We start from the raw sequence: 21,644 nt of genomic DNA, 5'->3' as shown, positions 1-21,644 counted from the left end.
ATCTGATATTCTCAAACGCAAATCGTAGATCGTAACACGTGGAATGGACAACGATGTTTACAATTGCGCGCACCATACCTATAATAGCGTTAAAAGCGTGCAGAAGACAGTATGATATATTGTTGATTCACACTTTTTCAAGCTGCGTAATGGCTATATCTCTAGTTTCTGTGACACGTGCATTTTTACAATGAATGAAAAAAGATATGGAATAATGTGTATATGGTTAATATTGTGGCTTAGGCTTTTTTTCCTGTGGATCACATGGTACATCGTTGCCATTATTAGGCTTCTTGTGCTATACGCTGTTGTTGGCTTGCCCCATTATTTTTTAGATGTGACTCAACGTGTGTGACCGTCGTTATCACAAAATATATCAAGTCAAATAATCTATATATATACTTAACTACCTATGTACTTAATTATATACTTATTTTAAAAATATCCGCAATAATTTATTTAATATCTTTTCACACGATCAACAACGATCTGTTTAAGTCACATCTAACCGCGAACGCGTCAATCGTCGCAACTGCAGATAAATGCCGCATATTTCAACAATTTTTCAAAAACAGCTTGTTAACTTTTTATAAATTTATAAAACTCATTCCAATACAATATAGATATATCATGTATACATAATTATTATGTATATAATTACACATAAAATATAGACATTTATAGTAATTACATATAATTACTGTATTATACATATATGTATTATAAAGTATAGTATAGTAATTATATATACATAACATATATATATATATATTTTTATGAATGCGCTGTGTGTTTCTAAAATACATTGATTTTAATTTTTTAATCCTTAAATTTGTTACTAAAAAAATCGATTATTTTCATTCTTTTATTTTTTAGTAAATTTTTGAAATTTTATGCAGATTATTAAATTTATTGCTACAAATTTACTAATAATAAAATCCGTCAAAATATAACGAGTTTTATTTGGACTTCGCGCATCAATAGTTTTATGATTATTTTATGATAAAAATGATTTATTAACAATAAATACTTTCAATGTTATTTCAGATTATAACATCAGAGATACATGCAAATAATTCTTGTAACTTACGTGTGCATATAAACGAGACCATTGCTGTTTGATAAGGTTGGTTTGTAAAGCGAATGTATATATCAATTGATATAAATTGCAAAACTTATTCGCACTCTGTTATTCACTTATTCACTTATTCATGGTTCAAAATACCTGACGCAAGTGTCGAGAGAGACTTTATAATGCACGTTATGAGATCTTCGTATTGAGAATTTTGGCATCAAACTGCGATTGCGATTGCCAGCCTCCTATCCTTGTATACCGAGATGCCCCGTTTTATCAGAATAATCAAATTATCCGCGATGCAGTCTTGAGGTGCTTCTCCTGGACTCACTCTGAGATGCACTCACTCTAAGTCGTGGTCACGCTGCAGGCAACGGATCGACTTGGAGATCGTTTTGCGCTGATGCGCCGTGCTCCGTCAAGTGTTGACGGCCTGCCTGATGAACAGGTACTCCGAGAATTGTTGGCCCTCGACGCCGCCGCCGTTGCTCGCCACCACCCGGAAGCCGGCGTTCAGCAGTCTGGTGATCGCCTGAACGGAGTTCAATTTGCAGTAGCCGTTCAGCGGGAACCGTATGACGTGACGGGCGTCCTGCTGGTGCCAGGCAACGCCGGATCGCGCATCGATCACCGCCTGCGTCGTTTCCGGAAACACCTCGTCGAGCAGCGCCCGTCCTCCCGACAGCATCACCCGCTCGCCCAGATCCGGGCTTACGTGTAACGCCACGCATTCGTAGCTGCAGTTGCCGTCGTTGCCGCGCATCTTCTCGGAATCGCGGTTGCAGGGCGCGGTGGTGCAGGCGGTGCCGCGACCGCCGAGCTGACCGGTGGGCGGAGGGCTTGGCGAGGTTGTGGTCATTGTCATCGTTGAACCATTCTTTATACGCTCCTTCTTCATTTGCTCCAATTGCCTGCACATGGCTGAAAGAGTGACAGATGCGTGAAATGCATTGATTTTTACATATCGACGAAATGTATGTACTGATTAGTATTCCGAGGGAATAATTTTCATTGCCTTATTTCTGTGTTTTTTTTTGTTGTAAAACGCAGAATTCTGTACTACTCCTGTAATGAAGTAAACAACTACTTCGGAGTTTGTTATTATTCCATTACGGCTAAGCACTGCATATAGACAATTCCGGAAGTCGTTCGAGAATTAGGTCGGAAGAGAATTAGAAAAGAAATGATATATTGTTGTATCACGATTTATATTAGTAATAAAAGTTACGCTTTTCGCGAACCGGTCATCCTCGTTTTATTACGCGACCGGCATGAAATCCAGTTTCCATATTGTTCTTACTTTACGTAAACGGATCAACTACGGAGCATTAAAATTAAAAAGGAATACACGAAGTGAAGTTAAAGTAATTTACGCGCAATATCGAAGTATCGTGCTTCCTCCAGCAGCAAATCTAGGTCGGCAAAGTTGTCGGGTATCAGCAGCCGGGAATTTCGCATAAAATTCAATATGTGTCGGAACATGCCGCCGTCTCTATCGATGAAGTAGTGTTGTTTTAACGAGTCCAGAACGATGGGGATGCTGCCGTTAAATAATTTCGCTAGCCTGGATTCCGGGTACCTGGAAAAAAATCACAAAATTTTTTTTTAAATAAAATTTTCATGTGAAAGCTGCAACTTTTATAACTTATAACTGCAAGCATTAATAATAGATATCAATTGATTGGCTGAAAGTGCGTATGAGAGAGCACTCGAGAAAGTGTTGTCGCGTTTGATTCATAAGACTTCAACTTCGAAACCGTTATGTGACGGATGTATATATACGTAATCATAATTGACACTATTTATATAAATATTGAGAATTATTATTATAACGGATTACATATTTAACGACATGAAAATTACACTTTCTATCAACTAACAGCATAAGTACATAAGTGTGGGCAGGTGCTGACACTTTGGTCACCTGCCGAAATCGCTTCAGGTAGCTACGTGTTGTTTTCGCGATTGATGGTTGCGTTCCAAGCAGCTGTTCATTTAATAAATTCCGACTCAGCGCACTGACCGAATTAAATTTAAACGGTAAGTTATAGTTATTACAAGAGCTTGAGAAATGAATCATGATAACATTATCTTAAATTAAAACTTGTCTCGGTATACATTTTATAGGTAATTCATTCATAACAATTTACTTTCTCGTATAACGCCTTCTTGAGAATCGGAAATACTAATAAATGTTTAAAGAATCTGAATATCGCGGGATATTCGAAAAGTATGCATCGAACATCCGATGCATCGAACATGTGAATAAAAACGCAAATGTAGGATAAAAATGACATTTCCAATCAGAAAGAAATTCAACCATTATTAAAATCCATTAGCCGACCATTTATCCGAGGGATTCAATTTAATTCAGTTTAATTAAAAAAAAAATCGTTTATTATATTGAAAGAAAGCAACGAAATAGAGAAGAAATGTAGAGAAGAATTATATCAGGAATTGTAACGCGTGAATGAGGACAGAACGGTAGGATCGTAAAGACAGCATAAGATACGCGCATGAAATCTACTTTATGCAGATACGCGCGCGTGTGTATATTTCTCGTAGCAGCAAGTCCATGCACCGTATGTATCACTTTTTCCGGCTTCTTTAGAAAGTGCCCGTGACATTTTCGAACGCGTTTCACAACATGTTCGCGAACGCAGCATCGTTCAAAGTAGGCTGCAGCTAATCTTCTTATTACATATTTTTGCGCTCTGCCGTTGCCACTACGATACCCCTTCCGTGCTTTGCAATTACATCTCGAAGGTAATAAGAATAATGTGACGTTTCGTTACGCATTTAATCTCGCTATAAATTAACGCAACAGAATTATAGAAAGATAAGCTGGCAAGGAAAAATTGTAACTTTTATCCTTTTATATGGCGAGATAGATTTAATTAAGTGTCTAAAGGTTTTATTATTAGCTACGTTATGGAAACTTGCACATTGTGCATTTCTGAGGATGCACTTATATATCTCTGACCTTCTTATTTGCAATTATGTCCTAAACGGACATTTTAATTTGGTTCTTATATCAATTTCATAATGAGAAATTGTTTGTCTCTAATATTTCGCAATATTATTTTACTTTATTAATGTAAATTTTTTACTGGCTTTTCTAGCGTTTAACATTGACATTCTATTGTTTATTTTCTATTTTTTAAGTCTATTTTTTAAGAATGATAAACTTATTTCTTCGGTATACACTTGAAATTAATTTTATGTAAAGTTAAAATTCTCTCGATATGTAGAATTGTAGAAGACTGACAGTGTAAAAATTCGAAAATTCGTGGATTGCTCAACAACATCCTGTTGTGTCTGTAGTGAAGGGTTAATAATGCCACGACCCCGTAAACGAATCACACTTATGGAATCCGTGTCAATCAGCTTCACGCACGCGTTTGCTCGCATGTGCTCACGGACGTGCCGTGAGCGACGCCGTGTTCTGCATGCACCGTCGAAGGTCGTCGTAATTTAGCATATAATAGACGAATGCTCTGGGAAAAGGACGAGGTGGATGAAGAGAAACGTGGCGCGGGGCGGGAGGGGCGGGACGTAATGGGGAAAAGGACGGATGGAAGAAGGCACGGTTGACTCTAAGGACCGCGATGCGACGAGAGAGGGAGAATCGGCTCTCCTCTCCGTGTATCTCGTCGTTGTGCGTTATGGCACAACGAGGGGGAAATACCGAGGTAGGTACCTGGTACCCCCTCAGGCCGGTTCCCATACCTTCCACGGCGATAACATATAATAACGACGGCCTCATGGAGCCTGTGGGCGATCTGACTTTAGCGAGGAAGAGAGAAGAGAAGACACCGCGGGGTAGATACGAAGGTGTATATATATACATATATACAGATATGGAGAGGCGCTCTCTCTCTCTCTCTCTCTCTCTCTTTTTCTTCATCTTACTCCCTCTTTTCATCCTTCGCTCTTTTTGTTTCTCTTTCTTCCTTGGTCTCGCTTTCTATCGACTGATACGCTGGCCTAAGAGGATAGAGAGAGAATCGCTGTCAGAATGGGGAAATGAAAATCGCTGAATTTTACCTCAAAGCGTGCGCGAAATTTTATACGGTATAGTTAATTTTCTATAGAATATCGAAGCGAGTTATTGTAAGGGAAACTTCACTCTTCCTCGGCGAACAAACCCTTCTCTTTCTTCGCCGCAATTGCCGCGGGTAAATTAAAATTCACACTGTAATTTCGGTCAGTGAAGACGTGAAAATGGTATACTTTCTATTTAAATGAATATCACGTTGTATCTTTTTTTTTCTTTCATCTTTTATACGGGATACAATTTTTGCGGGAACATTTTTATATTACTACTTTAAAGCGTTTAATGCAATAATAAACTTTTTAGGAAATTCTTAAAAAGTCGAAACAATCAGAAATCTAAATTTAATCTTCTCTCTAGAATTTATTTTATTTTATTTTATTTTGCCTTTCTAAATCCGTAGATTTTTCATTTCGTTTTCTAAACAAAACTGTTAAAAGTGTGTCCATAAAAAATAGAAATGGATGGAAACAGGAGAAGGAGTTCGCGTTAAGAAATTGAAAACAAGAGAGAAAGTGCGAAAGTGATATCGTCAAGAGAAGCGAGAACGAGATATGTGCGCCTCGTAGGCCAAGGGCCATCACTGTTTGTGGAGGTCGGGACGGCTGAAGGAAGGGAGGGTGATCGCGGGGGAGGAAACGGTACCGGGGGCGGAGGACGAGCACCGTGATTACCCGCGGCGATTTCTTGGGCCCACCGACCAACCGAGGTCCGATCCCGGGTCAGATCCGTTCGCTATGGGAAAACACTAAACGATCGGCTCACATCACTCAGATTCCGCTCTGCTTTCGGTATATACAGGATACGTTTTAAATCGCGCACACATTTTAGTTACAGATTCCTACGAATTGACTGTTCTTCGAACATTCGTTGCGAGGTTTAATTTTCAAGACTCATTAAACCATGATAAATTAATACATAAAGCTTCAGAAAAACAACAAGGTTTCTTAATAAGTATCTCATAAAATGGATTTTATCTTAACGAAATTTTAAGGCATATAATATATGAAATCTTAATTAACAGTTAAGAATTTCATATTAAAAATAAAATATTCATATATAATCACGTGTAATCACCTAAGTTCTTCTCATGATTAAAAAGATTATTGGATAGGAGCGTTTTTCAACCGGTCCGAAATTTTGCGCAATAAACCGCATTTTATGGACGAAAATAAGGATAAGCGAATGCGCTCGTGTGTGGCTGACGCATATGCGGACATACGTGTGAGCTCGAGAACGAGACGCGTCCGCCGAGACATTCCGTTATATCCCACTAAATTGCACGTGTCGGACTAGAGGGCGAGGAAATGACGACTTGGTACTTTACCATGGGATACCCTCGAGGCCCTGTGCAGCCTTCTCGACCGGCAGGATGATCGACGATGTTTTAGGGATTATGTGATACCGGAAGCGTGGACTAATGATCGGCTATTACGTCATTCCTGTAAACGCTTGGTAGAAAATGTCGATACGCAACGATTAATCTTTCGCAAGACACGTGGAGTCCGCTTTCGGTCGACGTTGTTGTATTACGAGCTAAGAATTATGCATGACGATATAAGAAAGTAATTATCAAGGATTTCTAATTTCTTGATTACAATTTAATTATTGTAAAAGACGATTTATTCAGAAATCACAAGTCGTTACGCGTAAACTTAAATAATAATTCCTATTTCTGTGTTGTAGTAAAATTTTCGTAATATTAAAACTATACCTTAGTTAATATTAAATTATCTATTGAATAAATAATTATGTCTTGACGGACGTGTTTCATTAAATGAATTTATTTAACAATAATTTCAGCTGCGGGAATTGCTCTAAAACGTAATTTACTAAGATGATTTAATTTAAATAATTGATAGATTGGTTAAGCGACAAAAGCAATAATATGAGAAAAGTAATGAAAAAGTAATGAGTAAGTGAGTAAGCAATGAAGAAAATAAGTGATGTAATCACATTATAGAACCAACACGATGTTAATAAATTTTTAGAGCGCGTGTAATATACAATGCAAACTGTTTTTGCATTAAGTAAAAATGAGTTGATATTAGATGAATATCGTATAATATGAGAAAAGTAATGAAAAAGTGATGAGTAAGTGAGTAAGTAATGAAGAAAATAAGTGATGTAATCACATTATAGAACCAAAACGATGTTAATAAATTTTTGAGCGCGTGTAATATGCAGTGCAAACTGTTTTTACATTCAATAAAAACGAGTTGATATTAGATGAATATCGTATTTTCGGTACACAAAGGTACCGAAGGCGCGGGTTATCGCATAAATAGACATTTACTAATTAATCGTGCTAGGTCGGTGAGTTGTTACGGGATAATAAACGTTTGGCGTTATTTTGAAATTGCCGATTATACGCCGAGGATTGAACTAAATTAATCAGCGGCATGAATTTATTATACTTGCGCATTATATTGACCCTGTTTACTTCATCTATAACGTCGTACGGTATAAACGAGGCACCTAAATATGCGTGGTCTAACAGAAACTGTTCTATCCGTCGCGTTTATTAATGCAAATGAATCGCGAATATTTAATCACTTATTCTGCGTTTCGGAATATATGCATTATACTTAACCAATATTTTGCATCTCTTAATTCACCGAATTCTCTTTTCTTTCGGTGACAGAGGATTGAAATCTACTTGAGAAATTAACGTTTAAATAAATTGGTCATGCGTATTATGTTTGCGACGTATGTATATTCCAACGTTAACGTTAGTCATATTTTACATTTGTTCAATCATTTCGAGTTTCCTCAGAATAGCCGGTGGATTATTACTTCAGCTCGAGGACGTGTCTCCTGGCAATCGCTTCGCGTCGTACTTTTATTATTGTTATCTTCTTGTCACATGTTTCTGGAGCACATCGTTAGCCAGCAGCTAGCCGATGTGTAAATATCGGCACTAGGAACCTCGGCGCTAGGAATGATTATCCTAAGTGTGAACTGCGTCAATATCGTTAAGCGTCGTCGATGATTTAACTGCTGTAAATCAGTTGCACGCGTAATATCACGGTGAAATGTACGGTCTCTCTTGTGAAAAGATTTTAATATCGTTTTAATGCGAGGGAAAGCTCCGATCGATGCGTTTATACCGCTGTGAGATAATTAAATGCATGCTAATGGATAAGCAATGTGACGCGATGATTGTCAAACGCGAACGAAATTGCGTAATATAGAGGTTGCAAATCTGCTTTGTCAAATAGTAGTCTGTGCATGACTTCTGTGATGCTGATGATATTTTATTATCGATATACAAAATGAATTAAGCGGAAACGCGTACGTCATTTCGTTAATTAAATCTGTACGATTCATTTGAAAGAAATGATCTTTCTCTCTCTCTCTATTTTCTCTGTTCATGCCATCAGCATGAGCTATAAGATTCGGAAACCCGGTTCTACTTCAAACAGATCTGGCACAACCAGAAAGAAATTAAAACATTTTTAAACAAATTTTTTTTTGCAAGAAACATGTTGTTGAATGATACCGTGGTTACCGTGCCGATACGAATTTATTTGCGCGGTTTTCTCATTTGCGACGCACGACGCAGCCGAGCACCATCGGCTGATACTTTCGATAAAGCAATAAGGTCACATCGTGCAATGAGGGAGGAAGGTGCGACGAAGCGTAACGACGGAGGAGATGCCAGAGCGGGCCGAGCAGTTTTACGTGATATTCATTTTGCACTCTTGCCGGTTGCCCGATACGCCGGCGACACTTATCCTGTCGACGTTTTCACAGATTAAATCACGGGAGTGTTCGCGATGCGCGCCGTAACGGTTCATAGAAAACGGACCTGCGCTCCACTAACTCGACTAACGATAATCCATGCATCGCGTGTAAATTTGCCTATCGCGTACTGTTGTTAATTTTAGCTTAGTTTAGTTGCCTACCGATCTAATGATTTTTGCACGATTTTTGCACTTTCGTTGTGGAATAGGTATTATGTCAAAAAATAATCTGTCGTGACGAGCACTGAATTGATTATGCGATGATGAAATACTTACGTTTCGTTATTCATAAATTATTATAATGCTACTCTTTGTTAAAAAAAATTTTTTTATTATTTCTTTTTTTGGATATTAGCGTTTGTTAATATAAATTTTATTTGAATATCTAGAAAGATTTGAATATCTAGAAAGAAACTTTTAGTATACTTTTTTAAAATTTTTTAAATTTTTCAAAAAAATTTTTTTAACAAGAAAAAAATTATTATATAATATTATATAACAGTATCTCTTAAAAATTATTTCAGTAATATATTATATATACTATAGTTGATTAAATCAATTTTATTGAACTGACTTTGATCTTTACATATATTTTTAAGGCAAATTAAAATTTTCTCATAATTTTCTTTACTTTGCATTTATTTTTACCCGAATTATTTGATAAGAATGTTTACTGACAAGGTCAGTGAGTACGAGTGTATCCATCATGATTTTCTCGCTCATTCATTATGGATAGTCTCGATAGAAACATCTTCGTAGCGAGTCAGAACTCATTGCCTATTCAGTTAACAAGACGAACGATAAGACCACCTGTCAATTATGATCAGCTTTCTCACGAACGCATCTATCGCGGCTTACTGATGCTGTATCTACGTGTACTGTACTCTGATGCCGTGCACTCGTGATCTCCTTGTGAAAGGAACGATTTTCCTCGCCGCTAACCGCGCTGGATATTCACCCGCGTCGAAGGTAGCGTATTAACCTCACGTAACAAGCATTACTCGAAACGAAGATCGCGAGGCTATACGGTGACATTTAGCAATTTAGATATTATGTCTGGCAGCCATTAAATCGTTGCCAGATATCGATTTAGAATCTGATCTATTATGCAACTCACGATATTATTAAATTTAAATAACTTAACGATATTATTAATTTATTCCTCGTGATAACGTGCGGAGAAAAATGATTAAAGAAGAGAATAATAGATAATGGGAAATTTATGAATAATAATATTTGCATTGATTATCCAAGTCTTTAATTACGTTCATATATCATATGATTCCTAATTCAACCGTACGTTTATAACATTAGATTTTACTCTTAGTGTCAGAGATTTACTTTATACCAGTCGGGATATATAATACTCGTGAATTTTTCTTGCCGGGGCGAAGAGGATATCTGCAGGGTGATACTTCGAGGAGATTAAAATCCTCTCTATAAGCAAAGCGCAGTTGTGCTTTCACGTTACGTCTCTTTTATGCATAAAGTGCACGGGCACACCGCAAATAGCCTTTGGACACTGCACGGGCACGGTAACGGTGTGCCTGATTGCGGGCGATATGTTCTCAGAGATATTGCCCGGTACGAACATCCTGGAGCGTTGTCGATGGTCACGTTTCCGCGATCCGGACATCACGCTCCCTTTCTACTCTCTCACTCGCTAGAATTTCTTCATGCCGTTTAAAAGTCACACTCTCTGCTTTCGCGGAAGGCCCGAAAGATATCCGTTTCCGATAAACAACGTAAACTCACTCGACTCATCGTCGTCTTCCTTTTGTTACGTCGGATAGAATCTTTCCTCGAATACGTACACATAATTTTTTAAAGTTCACCGCGCTCTTTCTCGAAATCTACAAGGCCGTAATAAAAATCAACGATATTATTCCGTTTACAAATCTCAGTCTTAAATCGTTAACATTTAACGCTCGCTGATAGAATGATAGAAATTGAGTTTTTAATGGCACGCATTATACGTTACATTCGGAAACGCACGAGGATCATTTTATTCTCGACCCATCACGGATGATTGTTAAAGATTTAAAGTGAACGTATTCTTACTTCGTTAAAGTCTCGAGGGAGGATGTATATATCGTGCCGCCGACGTCGATGTGAACCGGTGCGGTGTACCTCGAAGCGGCCGCTACGCAAGGAATACCGGTCATCTTCTGGTTGTAAGCCGGGGTCGCCGGCGTCGGTGGTGTTGGCGACGAGGAATTCGACATCGTGGGCGAGGTGGCCGGCGAACTGCTTGGCGACAGCAATCTGAAAAAAAGACATTTTTAATGTTAGACACGTGATAAGATCGCGGCTTGCCAATCAGAATCTTCCGCAGAGAATTTTGCATATCGCATCATCCATTCGCCTTCTGATACCACGAATCAATGAAAATCGCCTTAAATTTCCATTTTTGGGCTGTCATTATTTAAAAACCTCAGAACGCATACACAGCAATATAAAACATTTTCTATTTATCAACTGTTTTATACAAGCGCCGCAGTATAAATTGAAACTTGATAATTAACATTTCTATACTCTTTTTAATAATGAACATTTCTATACTCTTTTGACACACGTACATTTTACAAAAAAGCTGTGCAGCTATTGTAAATTAAATAATTGGCTTTGCTATAATATTTCATATTGCGTAATTTCAGTTTCTGGAATATGTGCGCTACATTCTTCATTGATATAATTTTTATATGTAACTCTAAGCACGACCAGGAAGCTAATCAAACGATGGCGGACTATGAGCTCTATGAAGTTGTGGACGTTGTGATGTATGAAATTAAATGAATTTAAATGACGTTTACGAAGAGGAAATTTTACTGAGTTTATGTAACTCTTTCTCAAATGGAACTATTCTGGGACGACTTATATTGGAAACTCGGATGTCGACTTATTTACCTCATTTTAATTTGAGCGCTAGGGAACATATTGCGTTGCGCCGTCAACTCCGCCTTCACCTCCTTCCCATCGGCCTCACATTTCCGTCTGGAATTAAAAACATACGGATATTAGTCGTACACATTGTCAATAAAAGTTAAATGTGAATTTTATAGTAGGTTATTTGTAAAATACACGCATATGAGTAATATATAAAAATTTCAATGTTTATTACATTCGCTATGTTTAGCGTAAATTGATAGATAAAATCTTTAGTACATTTATAGAAAAACAATTTTTCTCTTACGTCGAATTACATATTACATCGATTCAATGGTTTCGCGTTATAACATTTACCGCAAATTAAAACTGAATTCGATCGTATCGAATTTTCACCATGTGTTCAAAACGCTTTTATAGCTGTAACACGCAGGTGTCGATTTAACGTATCGATCCTCACGGCTGGTTGCGGACGACGATAACACTAGTTTAACGAGCCATTGTTTTTGGTCAAACATCGGCAATGCTGAATCGACTGAGAGCTTGGAACATTAACGCGAAATTCTCATATGCATTAATAAGGCAATTAGCGGCGGAACAATATTTGGCGGGCGGCCGGCCGTCCAAGGGTATTCTTTTAAACGCGCTTTCAGTGGAAAGGGTGGGCCGGTGGTTTGGTTCGCGAGTTAGAGGCACCCCCCTCCTCCTCTCGAATTTTCATTACTATACGTGCTCGTGAAAGGCCGGCATATTATTAGCTATTATCCAGAGACCTGCTTTGCATAAGCGTAATATGTTTTTGCGTTAGATACGGCCAAGAGGATCTCGCTGTTGAAAGGAGCCCGCAAGAAATAATAAAAACAGATTCAAAGTTTATGTAATTTCAACGTAAACCACCCCGTTTCCATCGGGCGTAATTGCTGCTTGCATTAAAATAACATCTATTTTTTGCGCTTTTTAAATAATCGTATCTTAGTTAATTAATTCAATATTTATCTTAATATACATATGTATATGTTTACCTGTAACTTGTTATCGATTCCAATTAACAAATTAAAATTCGATGTAGAAATATGGATCTATATCTTGATTTTCTATCCCCAGTATTTCGTCCGTGAAATCCCTGCTGCGTGCCGTGACAATCGTGAGACTCGAGACGGGGAAGAATAAGGGACGCGTTTTAGTCGTCGCGATACTCGTTTTCCAGCGTCCAGCGAAGAATTCGCGATGGTCAGAAGACACGGCACGTGAGGGGGTACCGGTTTTCTCCTCCATCCACCCACCCTCGCCCACATCGGTCCCGTCCCGCGCCGTTGCGGTGCATCGCCGCGGGAGACGCCGCGAAATGCGATGCAGCGCCTTTTCTCGGCCGCGCTGCGAGAGGTCGTCGAGCGATGCGCCCGATGCCTCTCTTCTGATGCTCTGAAGGTGGGGGGGGAGGGAGAGCCGGCGGTCGGTCGCAAGTCGGACATCGGGTAAAGGAGTAGAGTAAGAGATGGTGTGGAGTCGGCGGAGGCGGACGAGCAACAACGGCCATCACGGCCGCGCCGCGCTGCGCTCTGGCGCCGCGGGCTAAATCGGGAGATTTATGTGGAGCTATGCATTTACGAGTATAGAAACGCATACTTGCATACGGGATTAATTCACGTTATTGTTGTGATCTTTACCGTTCGATGAGAGATCGATTATTGTCGCACTCTCGCGCGGTAACACGTGTCGCCAGGACGGCCGCGCACTGATGGCATCGCGGCGAAATTAATGGGTTTTGACGGCACTTCAATCATATTCGCCGTGTGTTTGAAAGCCCGTTTGAATGTCAGATGTGGGCGAGATGAAAAATCATCACTCGATGGCGCCGTTGAATTAGATAATTTCCAACGGGGAAATGTTACATTTTTTTCTCATCTTTTATCATTTAATTATTTTATTATACTTTTTTTTTTCTTTCAGGAATTGTATATCAATTTGATGTTGATTTATTTGCATCTATGTTTTCTTATTCACATTAAAAATTTGCGATGCACGTAAACGAAAATAGGAGAAAAATAGATTTAATTTTAATTTAATTTTATCAATATGAGAGCGGACGGGAAATATAGTTTTGATTCAGGTGTGTGTGGTGGGTGTGCTCATAATACAGCGTTGAAATGACCGGCAGCGCCGACGAAAGAAGAATCTGAAGCACGATATAGCTATAACAATGGCGATGATCATCATGGTCGTTCGGGTGCCTCGGGGCGATTGGTCGGTGTACGAATGTACATTACGGTCGACGTACTGAAGCCACTCGGCGCTTAACATTATGCATAATTACATGCATAAAATCGACAATTAATTCAATACAGAAATTAGTATTTACATGTGTAGCAAATAATTTACGTAAATAATTTGGTCGCCAGTGTATTTCGTAGTAAGATTAATATTTTAAAACCGTTCGATCTCGGCTAAATCGAGTCTGGCGACATTTGCGTGCAAATAGATCCTCAAGATTCTCGTGTCGCGAGTTCACGGAGAAGAAATCCTGGAATATGGAAGCCCAGAACGAGTGCCGTAACGATATCCGCAATAACGTCCGTCGCGCGACGTGGCGATGCCTCGAGCCAATTGTATCTCATACGCAGATAGTTTTATTGCATGCATACATCCGCGTACGCGCCAACGGGTACGCGCACGGATAAAGATAGGTGGAACAGAGGATACACAATTATAATGTACTATCTGTATAACTGTCTGCGCGAGGTATTAATACGACTTCTCTTTGTTAATGTGACATTACGTACGATATATTCGAATTTAATCTTCAAAAGCGGACGCTACGTATATGCTTTCGAAATACCTAAAATTTTACTGCAATCGTTAACCGATGGTTTATGCTGCCTTTAAATTTGTGAAGTAAAACCTGACAGGTCGTTCCAATGTATATATATCCATTCGAACTTAATAATACCATATACGTAGAGTAGACCGCATGGAGTTAAAGGTACGCAGGTGGTAGTTCGCACTGGCAGGCACGCGTCCGACGTCGCGAAGGCGAAAAGCGTTTTGCCGGGCGTGAAGATGCAACGTCGTCGCTTCTCGAACGTCAAATTAGAAAGGACGGTGAGGGCCGAGAAGGTAGAGGAGACGGGTAAGGTGACGCGAGAGAGTCGCGACGTCGTCCGCAACGACATCCGTGATATCCAACGTTATTACCCGAGGCCACATCGGAGCCTCTTACCCAGATACAATTCTGATATATATATATATATATACGTACGCACGAGCGAGCGTGCGAGCGACCACCGACACACGCTGCAAAACGTATAAATTCGCGTTAAGGTGATCACAGCCCGAGGACACGACGAGGCGGCTAACACGCGCTAAGGACGCGCGCGTGCACGATGTCGTGCGCAGAAGAAGAGCACTACTAACTTTATACGTTGGACGTTTAATGGCCCGAGGACGTCGGCGTATGCAAATTTGAAAGCGATCTGTTACATCGGGCGACGATGTATCATCGGGAAAGTCTGCCAGCAGTCGTGAAAATGAGGCGACTAGCGCGCCATTTCGTATAGAAAAGTTCGAAAAGCTCACGTTAGTCGGGAAATTACATGGGAAGGATTGTATAAATTTAAACGAGTGTGCGAACTCGATCTGGACTAATTTGACAAATGCAAGTCGAATTAACATATGCTCGCGAGTCACAAGTGATACATGGAAAAAGTTTCTCAAATATATTAGATTAAATAAATTGAAATAAATTGAAAATAAACGTACACGCGATGTAAACCCTCGTATATAAAACATGCACGAGAGAGAAATACGCGTCATTTTTCATCTGTTTATTTAGAAAACAGTTTATTTGACCAGGAAACTTTGTTGTGCAAAATATCACATTACGCGAACTAACATTCGAGACAAAATATTAGACTTTCCTATACGCGAATATATACGCGAATATATAGGAAAAGTGAATAAATTTTAATTATGAAAACCGTTCCATCGATCTTTTTCAAAATCTTGCCTGTTTATACTCGTGCGGATACAAAGCTAAAATAACAGAGACATCAGACGGAACCACAAAGTGATGAAATGATACCGCATGTGAATTCATTTAGACCAGTCGACTGGATTTCCCTCTGGTGATTTCATTATAAAGGCCAGTCAGATCGGCTCTCTCTGAATAATATTTGTAATGGATCCATTTGCGAGCGCGGACGAACGTTCGAACCGCAATGTTATTAACGTCATAATCTAGAGAACATAATCTTTGTATCAGCCAGTACATTGGTTTTCTCGAAATAATACGAGACCGCGAATAAATTTTACAAAATTATCAATCCCCAGATTGATTAGAATTACCCTTTTACGTTTATTCGGGCATCTTCTTATTTTTAAAACAGTACAGTTTTATCTGTATTTCCACGGAGGTTTTAATCCACGAAAATGTTACTTATTGCTTTCGTATCACGATTTATATATATGCAGGCCGATACATCAAGACTTCAGATATAGTTAATCGAATGAGTTTATCCATCCGGACGTTTCAGTACACACGTCATTATAATTATATAGACAAAATATAGGCGTTATACGTTATACTTTTATTGTCTGTAATTCTATATTTTTTGCAGGAATGCGCTGTACACGCGTATATTGACATAAATTGACATAAATATAAACGCAAAAAAAAAAAAAAGAAAAACTGACTCGGGCAATGCTGCATTCCGGTGAATATTGAGAACATGTACATTCGCTCACTAAAAGGTTGCGACACTTTTTTTTATAGGTTTCTAATTTATATTTAATATACGTAATATATACTTTATAGATAACTAATATTTTGCAAATGCAATCACGATCTACTATCTTTAGTCTAAAAGCAATATAACACCAATCGTGGTCCGCATTTGCAAAATATTAATACGTTTTGAAACCTATAAAAAGAAAGTGTCGCAACCTTTTAGTGAGCGAGTGTACCTATAGTTCAGGATTGCGATGAATGCAGATTCTAAAATATTACGCTTTCTTCTTTTGCGAAAAGAGGAGGTTAATACTAATCAAATGCTCGAAACGTTTTTAATACCGAAGATCGAATCATTTGATAAAATATTCTTGATTATTTGTAGAATTAAAAAACTTATTGTAAAATTTTTACTATCAAAGAAAACTTTGTGACGTTAATGACGTGCGTATAGAACGACATGGATATAAATGTCTTTTTAAGAATATTACTCTCCATGCGCACGTGCTTTTATTCAGCTCTCATTCGTCACTACGCGAATGTTTCGTAAGGCTCGTATACTAATCCATCACGTTTTGTAACAACGTCATACTCATGCTCGAGCACACTTTGCAGATTGTATAACATGAATACTTTCCATGTAATAATATTTAATTCTTAATAATTCGTAAATTCATACATATTATCAGAACTTAAATTCTGAAGTAATTTGTATCGAGTGTAGCATTAAGTTAACAGATTGTTTAGATAGTCGCTCGGAACTCTTCGATTCGTGCAAGAAACAAGCATTAAATCACTCGAATCGAACAATGGATCTGCGTTTTCACCTTTCTCTCTTGGATTGGCTAGTAGTTATACTCGCGAGACTCGCGCGCGCGTTCCGATAAGTGCATTAAGCTACCGCAATCCAGTTGATTGATGAATCGGTTCATTTATTCGCGTCGATTAACAGCTTCGTCGGCGTATTTTAAGCGTATTCGTGACGCTCTATCATCTCCGTTACTTAATCTCTGAAGAATAAACATTTGTACATGTAATTGTGCAGAATGCGTTTGTAACACAATGCCTCGTCTGTGTCAACGACGCGATACAATCTGTACTTTGCAAGGGGCATATAATTAACATTTAGCCATATTTGTGGCACAGTATGTTACATAGAACAAAGAAGAAACATGATACTTTTATCATAAATATACACATTGAGACTAAATAAATTGAAATACGCGGCTCTCAGCTCGATGAATATTCATATGCGGTTCAGTTTTAACATTTTAACCAATGTCGATAATAATTTATTATAAGTATAACATGACATACGTAAAAGAGAATTGAAATAAAATGCTTAATGCATTAACTTAATGTTTAGGCTATGGCTTTTAATTGTTATGTTTTTAATTGCATTAAGCAAGCACGTATTGAAGATTGAGTTTTATCTCGAATTGTAGGTATTTATTAACAGAAATAATATGTTCCATTAATTGAAAATCAGCTCAGTTAGCGCACAGAGTTGGTAGAGTTTAATAAATTTTACCCTCCATAAATTTTACCAAACAAATCGTAGCTGCTTGATTCGCATGTGTGCATTATCTTCGTTATATATTTCGTCATTTATATACACTACTTTCCATCCCTCTCAAGTCATGTTTATTTGCACTTAAAAATTTTTTATACTTTTGTATCGTTATATTGATCACCGTGAATTGCCTCGCGGAAATTTAGTGTAATTATCGCTAATATGTTGAAAGCCGTTTGAACGGTGGTTTCAACGAATAATCGCGCGATGGTTGCCGGAGAAAGCTTTTATAATATTAATTGCTATATCCCAATCGGATGTACTACTCGTGTAACGGCGGTCGTCATGCCCGCCGTGCTGCAAGCCCGCGCGTTTGTGTGTGCCTCGTTAAGGTTTTCAGTTGCAACGATGCGCCGCTGCTGTTCTGCGCGCGTCCTTTTCGTTTACTCCCGCATTTACCACCTGGTACTTCATTACCGGAACGTCACTTGTCGGATACAGACAAGATAGACAGACGTGAATAGTTTCTCGGCTACTAGAGAATCATTACCCGCAAAATTATGCGTACTTGTTTCAATTGCATGGCCACTTACATATCGCCTCGTAGAGGCCTTAACGATCGTTAACGACGCGACTGTCGTTTTCCGAACGATAATTGCACTCCGTATTTAGCACTTTTCTCGCTGTTTACAAGCACTCGTATAAGGCATTTTCAATGTTAAGTCAATAAAAAATGCAGTCAAATGAACTCGGATATTTAAGTTTTCATCGAATTGTAAATTTAAGATATTAACACTGAGAAAAAAAATTATTGCACGAAGTAAATTTGTGTAGTTGCTTGATCCAATGGTTGATTCAACAATTCGTTAGTTACACAAAGAAGGGTATAGTTCATTCATGTCAAACATCAAAATTTTTAAATCAAGAATTAACTAACTCAATTAAATTATTTTGTTCGAAATACTAGTGGTATTTATTTGTGTTTGCATACTATTTAATTATCCAAGTAATATATTTGTTCAAATTCCAAGTATCAAACTGACTAAACGATACTGATGAGGATAAAAAATAGCGTGTATTTTTAATCGAAAGGTTGAGTTAAATACGATAAATTTTTGTTGAAACAAAATAGTTTAGTTAAAAAATAGGATTTTGTTTATAATAGTAACAAATTATTTTGTGTCATCGTAGTAACGTTTAGTTGAACGTATCGGACTAAATATTTTGGTAAGATGAAACAAGTTTTGCATTTTTCAACAAATTTTTTTTCTCACAATCAGTGCAAATAGTAGCCAAATGTGAGCCAATACGGATGCTGGCCACGGCGGGTATTCGTCAATACGAATTATAAATTTATCTTTTATGACACGCCTACTTAATTCTATTTTCCGGGTCAGCAATAAGCTTGTCGAACTTGTTCTGCAAGGATTGTCGAACTTGTTCCGCGAGGATCGAAAAAAGAATCTAAAACACGTTTCCGTTGAACGAAATAATTATTACGAATCCTCATGCGAGCGTGCTCACCGCATTCGTTTCCTGGTTACACAATGTTCGCGCGGGAAGACGCGGGAATGCGAATAAATCCGTAACGCAGGACATTGGCTCTCTCTCGATCGCGATTCCTCGTACACGTTCACTCGTGCGTACATCGCCGTTCGTCGATATATAAGAATCAAGATGCTAAATGCATCGTCATATACGTGCCGTGGGCGTTTTTATCATGTTGGATACGTTCGCCCGCGCTTTTTATAATATTTCATCGGGTGGGTACAGGACACGCAAAGGATACACACTCGCGTATATGCGCGCGAGAAGCGCGCGTGTACCAGCCGCGGTGTAAATCTCTTTCCCTCCTCCCTCTGTTTCTCTCTCTCAGACTCACGCGCGGCTCTTTCATTGCGCCTTGACGGCACTGGCTCCGGTATACCGAGGCAGGTATGTGCCTATCTACCTACCTACGAGCGGTTGTTGCACATGTCGTTACTTACGTCGGGCAACGCGAGGTATGTAGGCACGTACCTGCCCATGTAATGCGGACCCGCGGCCTGTTCCGTTGCCGCGGAGCCAAAGAGGCACTCCCGACACGCGCCAATGCATGTCTTGCTCCATTTCATCCTCGCCTATTCCCACCACTTACTCACCTACTTACCCTACGAGACGGAAACTCTGACCGAGACGACGTGCATAAGCCGCGCGCGGCGGACAGGAATTTCATGCGCCGCAACGCCAGTATATTGCAACACGTATTATACTCGCCGCGGCATGACCAGGTGTGCACCTAGCGCGGATAGATTTTAAGAAGCAAACCGCACGGCGCGGAAGCGCATTGAGTGCATACGTTCAGTGCAACGGTGCTCCGCGCCACTTTTTTTTCTAAGAATATTTTAATTGTTTTATTTTGAAAAAACTTATTCTCAATCTTTATATGATAATGCGATTATCTAACGTACAATTCTCAATAAAATTTAAATAATCTAATTGTAAAAATTATTATGAGCTACATCGAATATTAATATATAATAGCATTAAAATGAGATACATATATAGTTTTCACTAGAGTATTCTACGAATATCATTCTTCTTGCCTTTTTAAAATTATAAATATTCAGCTTGGCTCCTTTCCCTAAACTTATTAATTTAAAATTTTTAAATTAAAAACTTTTTTAATAAAACCTTTTTAATAAAAACTTTTTAAATAAATTATCAAAATTTATTGTACGCTTAATCTATTAATAACATTTACGATAGTTTTTTTTTACTAATTATGCACACTTATAATTGGTTTCAAGTATACTTTATGCAGCAATAGAATCTCGACAATTTAAACAACAGATTTCCCAGATTTATGATATATTGATTGATAGATCAATAAATATATTTCTTAGAAATATATGTTTGACGGCATATTTTTATATATATTTTTGTTATATCTCTTCTTCTTTATTTTTCTTGTTTAGAGTTATGTAATTGCAATGCTTATACCTTTTACGATTCATATTGCATAACGCACGTTTATCAATGCGTACTGCTGTACAAGTGATTGCTCAACAACGTAAAATGTGCAGATTGCTGCTAAACGTGCGAAAAAATAAAGATTAGATTTAGGTAAGCTTATTGTAGCATATTACGATATATACATTGCGAAGTGCATTCACGAAATTTATACATTGGCCGCTATTAATATCTTTGTGAATTAAAATGTTGCTTTACTCAATTTGATATCTAATTCTTTGCTGTAAATGCACGATCCAAAAATAAGCGCGGTATTAAATATCGAGCGCGTTATAATGTAATTGCCAAGTAGGATTTTAATTAATTTAATTATGGAAGGTAATTACATATCGTTATGAATTTATTTTCGCTGCAGGCCGTATCCATAAATAACGCATTTTCAGAAAAGAGTTGATTATTTCGGTTTTCATTGCGTATATTTTATTTACATAAAGTGTTCTATACACACACTGAAATGTAATTGCAGGCTTAATATAATCAGCGATTGGCGTGGAGCGAGGCAGCGCGGGAGAGGGGCAGAAAAATTTTATATATTCAATATATAGTTTCAATAATTTTTTTATAACAATATCATATTAATTTACATATCTTGTAAATGTTATAAGTTCTTTTAATATATATATATATATATATAT

The 21,644-nt window shown here is 38.1% G+C and overlaps 1 protein-coding gene across 1 annotated transcript in view; it reads right to left on the bottom strand.

Moving 5' to 3' along the window:
- Positions 1-874: 874 nt before the first annotated feature.
- LOC105452622 (BTB/POZ domain-containing protein KCTD1) overlaps positions 875-21,644 on the bottom strand; it is a 24,802-nt gene continuing 4,032 nt past the window's right edge. The window contains exons 2-5 of the mRNA XM_011693897.1: positions 11,783-11,869; positions 10,937-11,140; positions 2,449-2,654; positions 875-1,996 (exon numbers count right to left, since the gene is read on the bottom strand). Of these exons, the coding sequence (XP_011692199.1) occupies positions 1,494-1,996; positions 2,449-2,654; positions 10,937-11,140; positions 11,783-11,811 (942 nt within the window). The 5' untranslated portion in view covers positions 11,812-11,869 and the 3' untranslated portion in view covers positions 875-1,493. The remainder of the gene's footprint in view (positions 1,997-2,448; positions 2,655-10,936; positions 11,141-11,782; positions 11,870-21,644) is intronic.

This window comes from Wasmannia auropunctata, unplaced genomic scaffold, assembly GCF_000956235.1.
Source record: "Wasmannia auropunctata unplaced genomic scaffold, wasmannia.A_1.0 LD336027.1, whole genome shotgun sequence".
NCBI classification, from domain to species: domain Eukaryota; kingdom Metazoa; phylum Arthropoda; class Insecta; order Hymenoptera; family Formicidae; genus Wasmannia; species Wasmannia auropunctata.
Note: the sequence above shows the minus strand (reverse complement) of the source record. Positions and strands in the feature narration are given on the sequence as shown.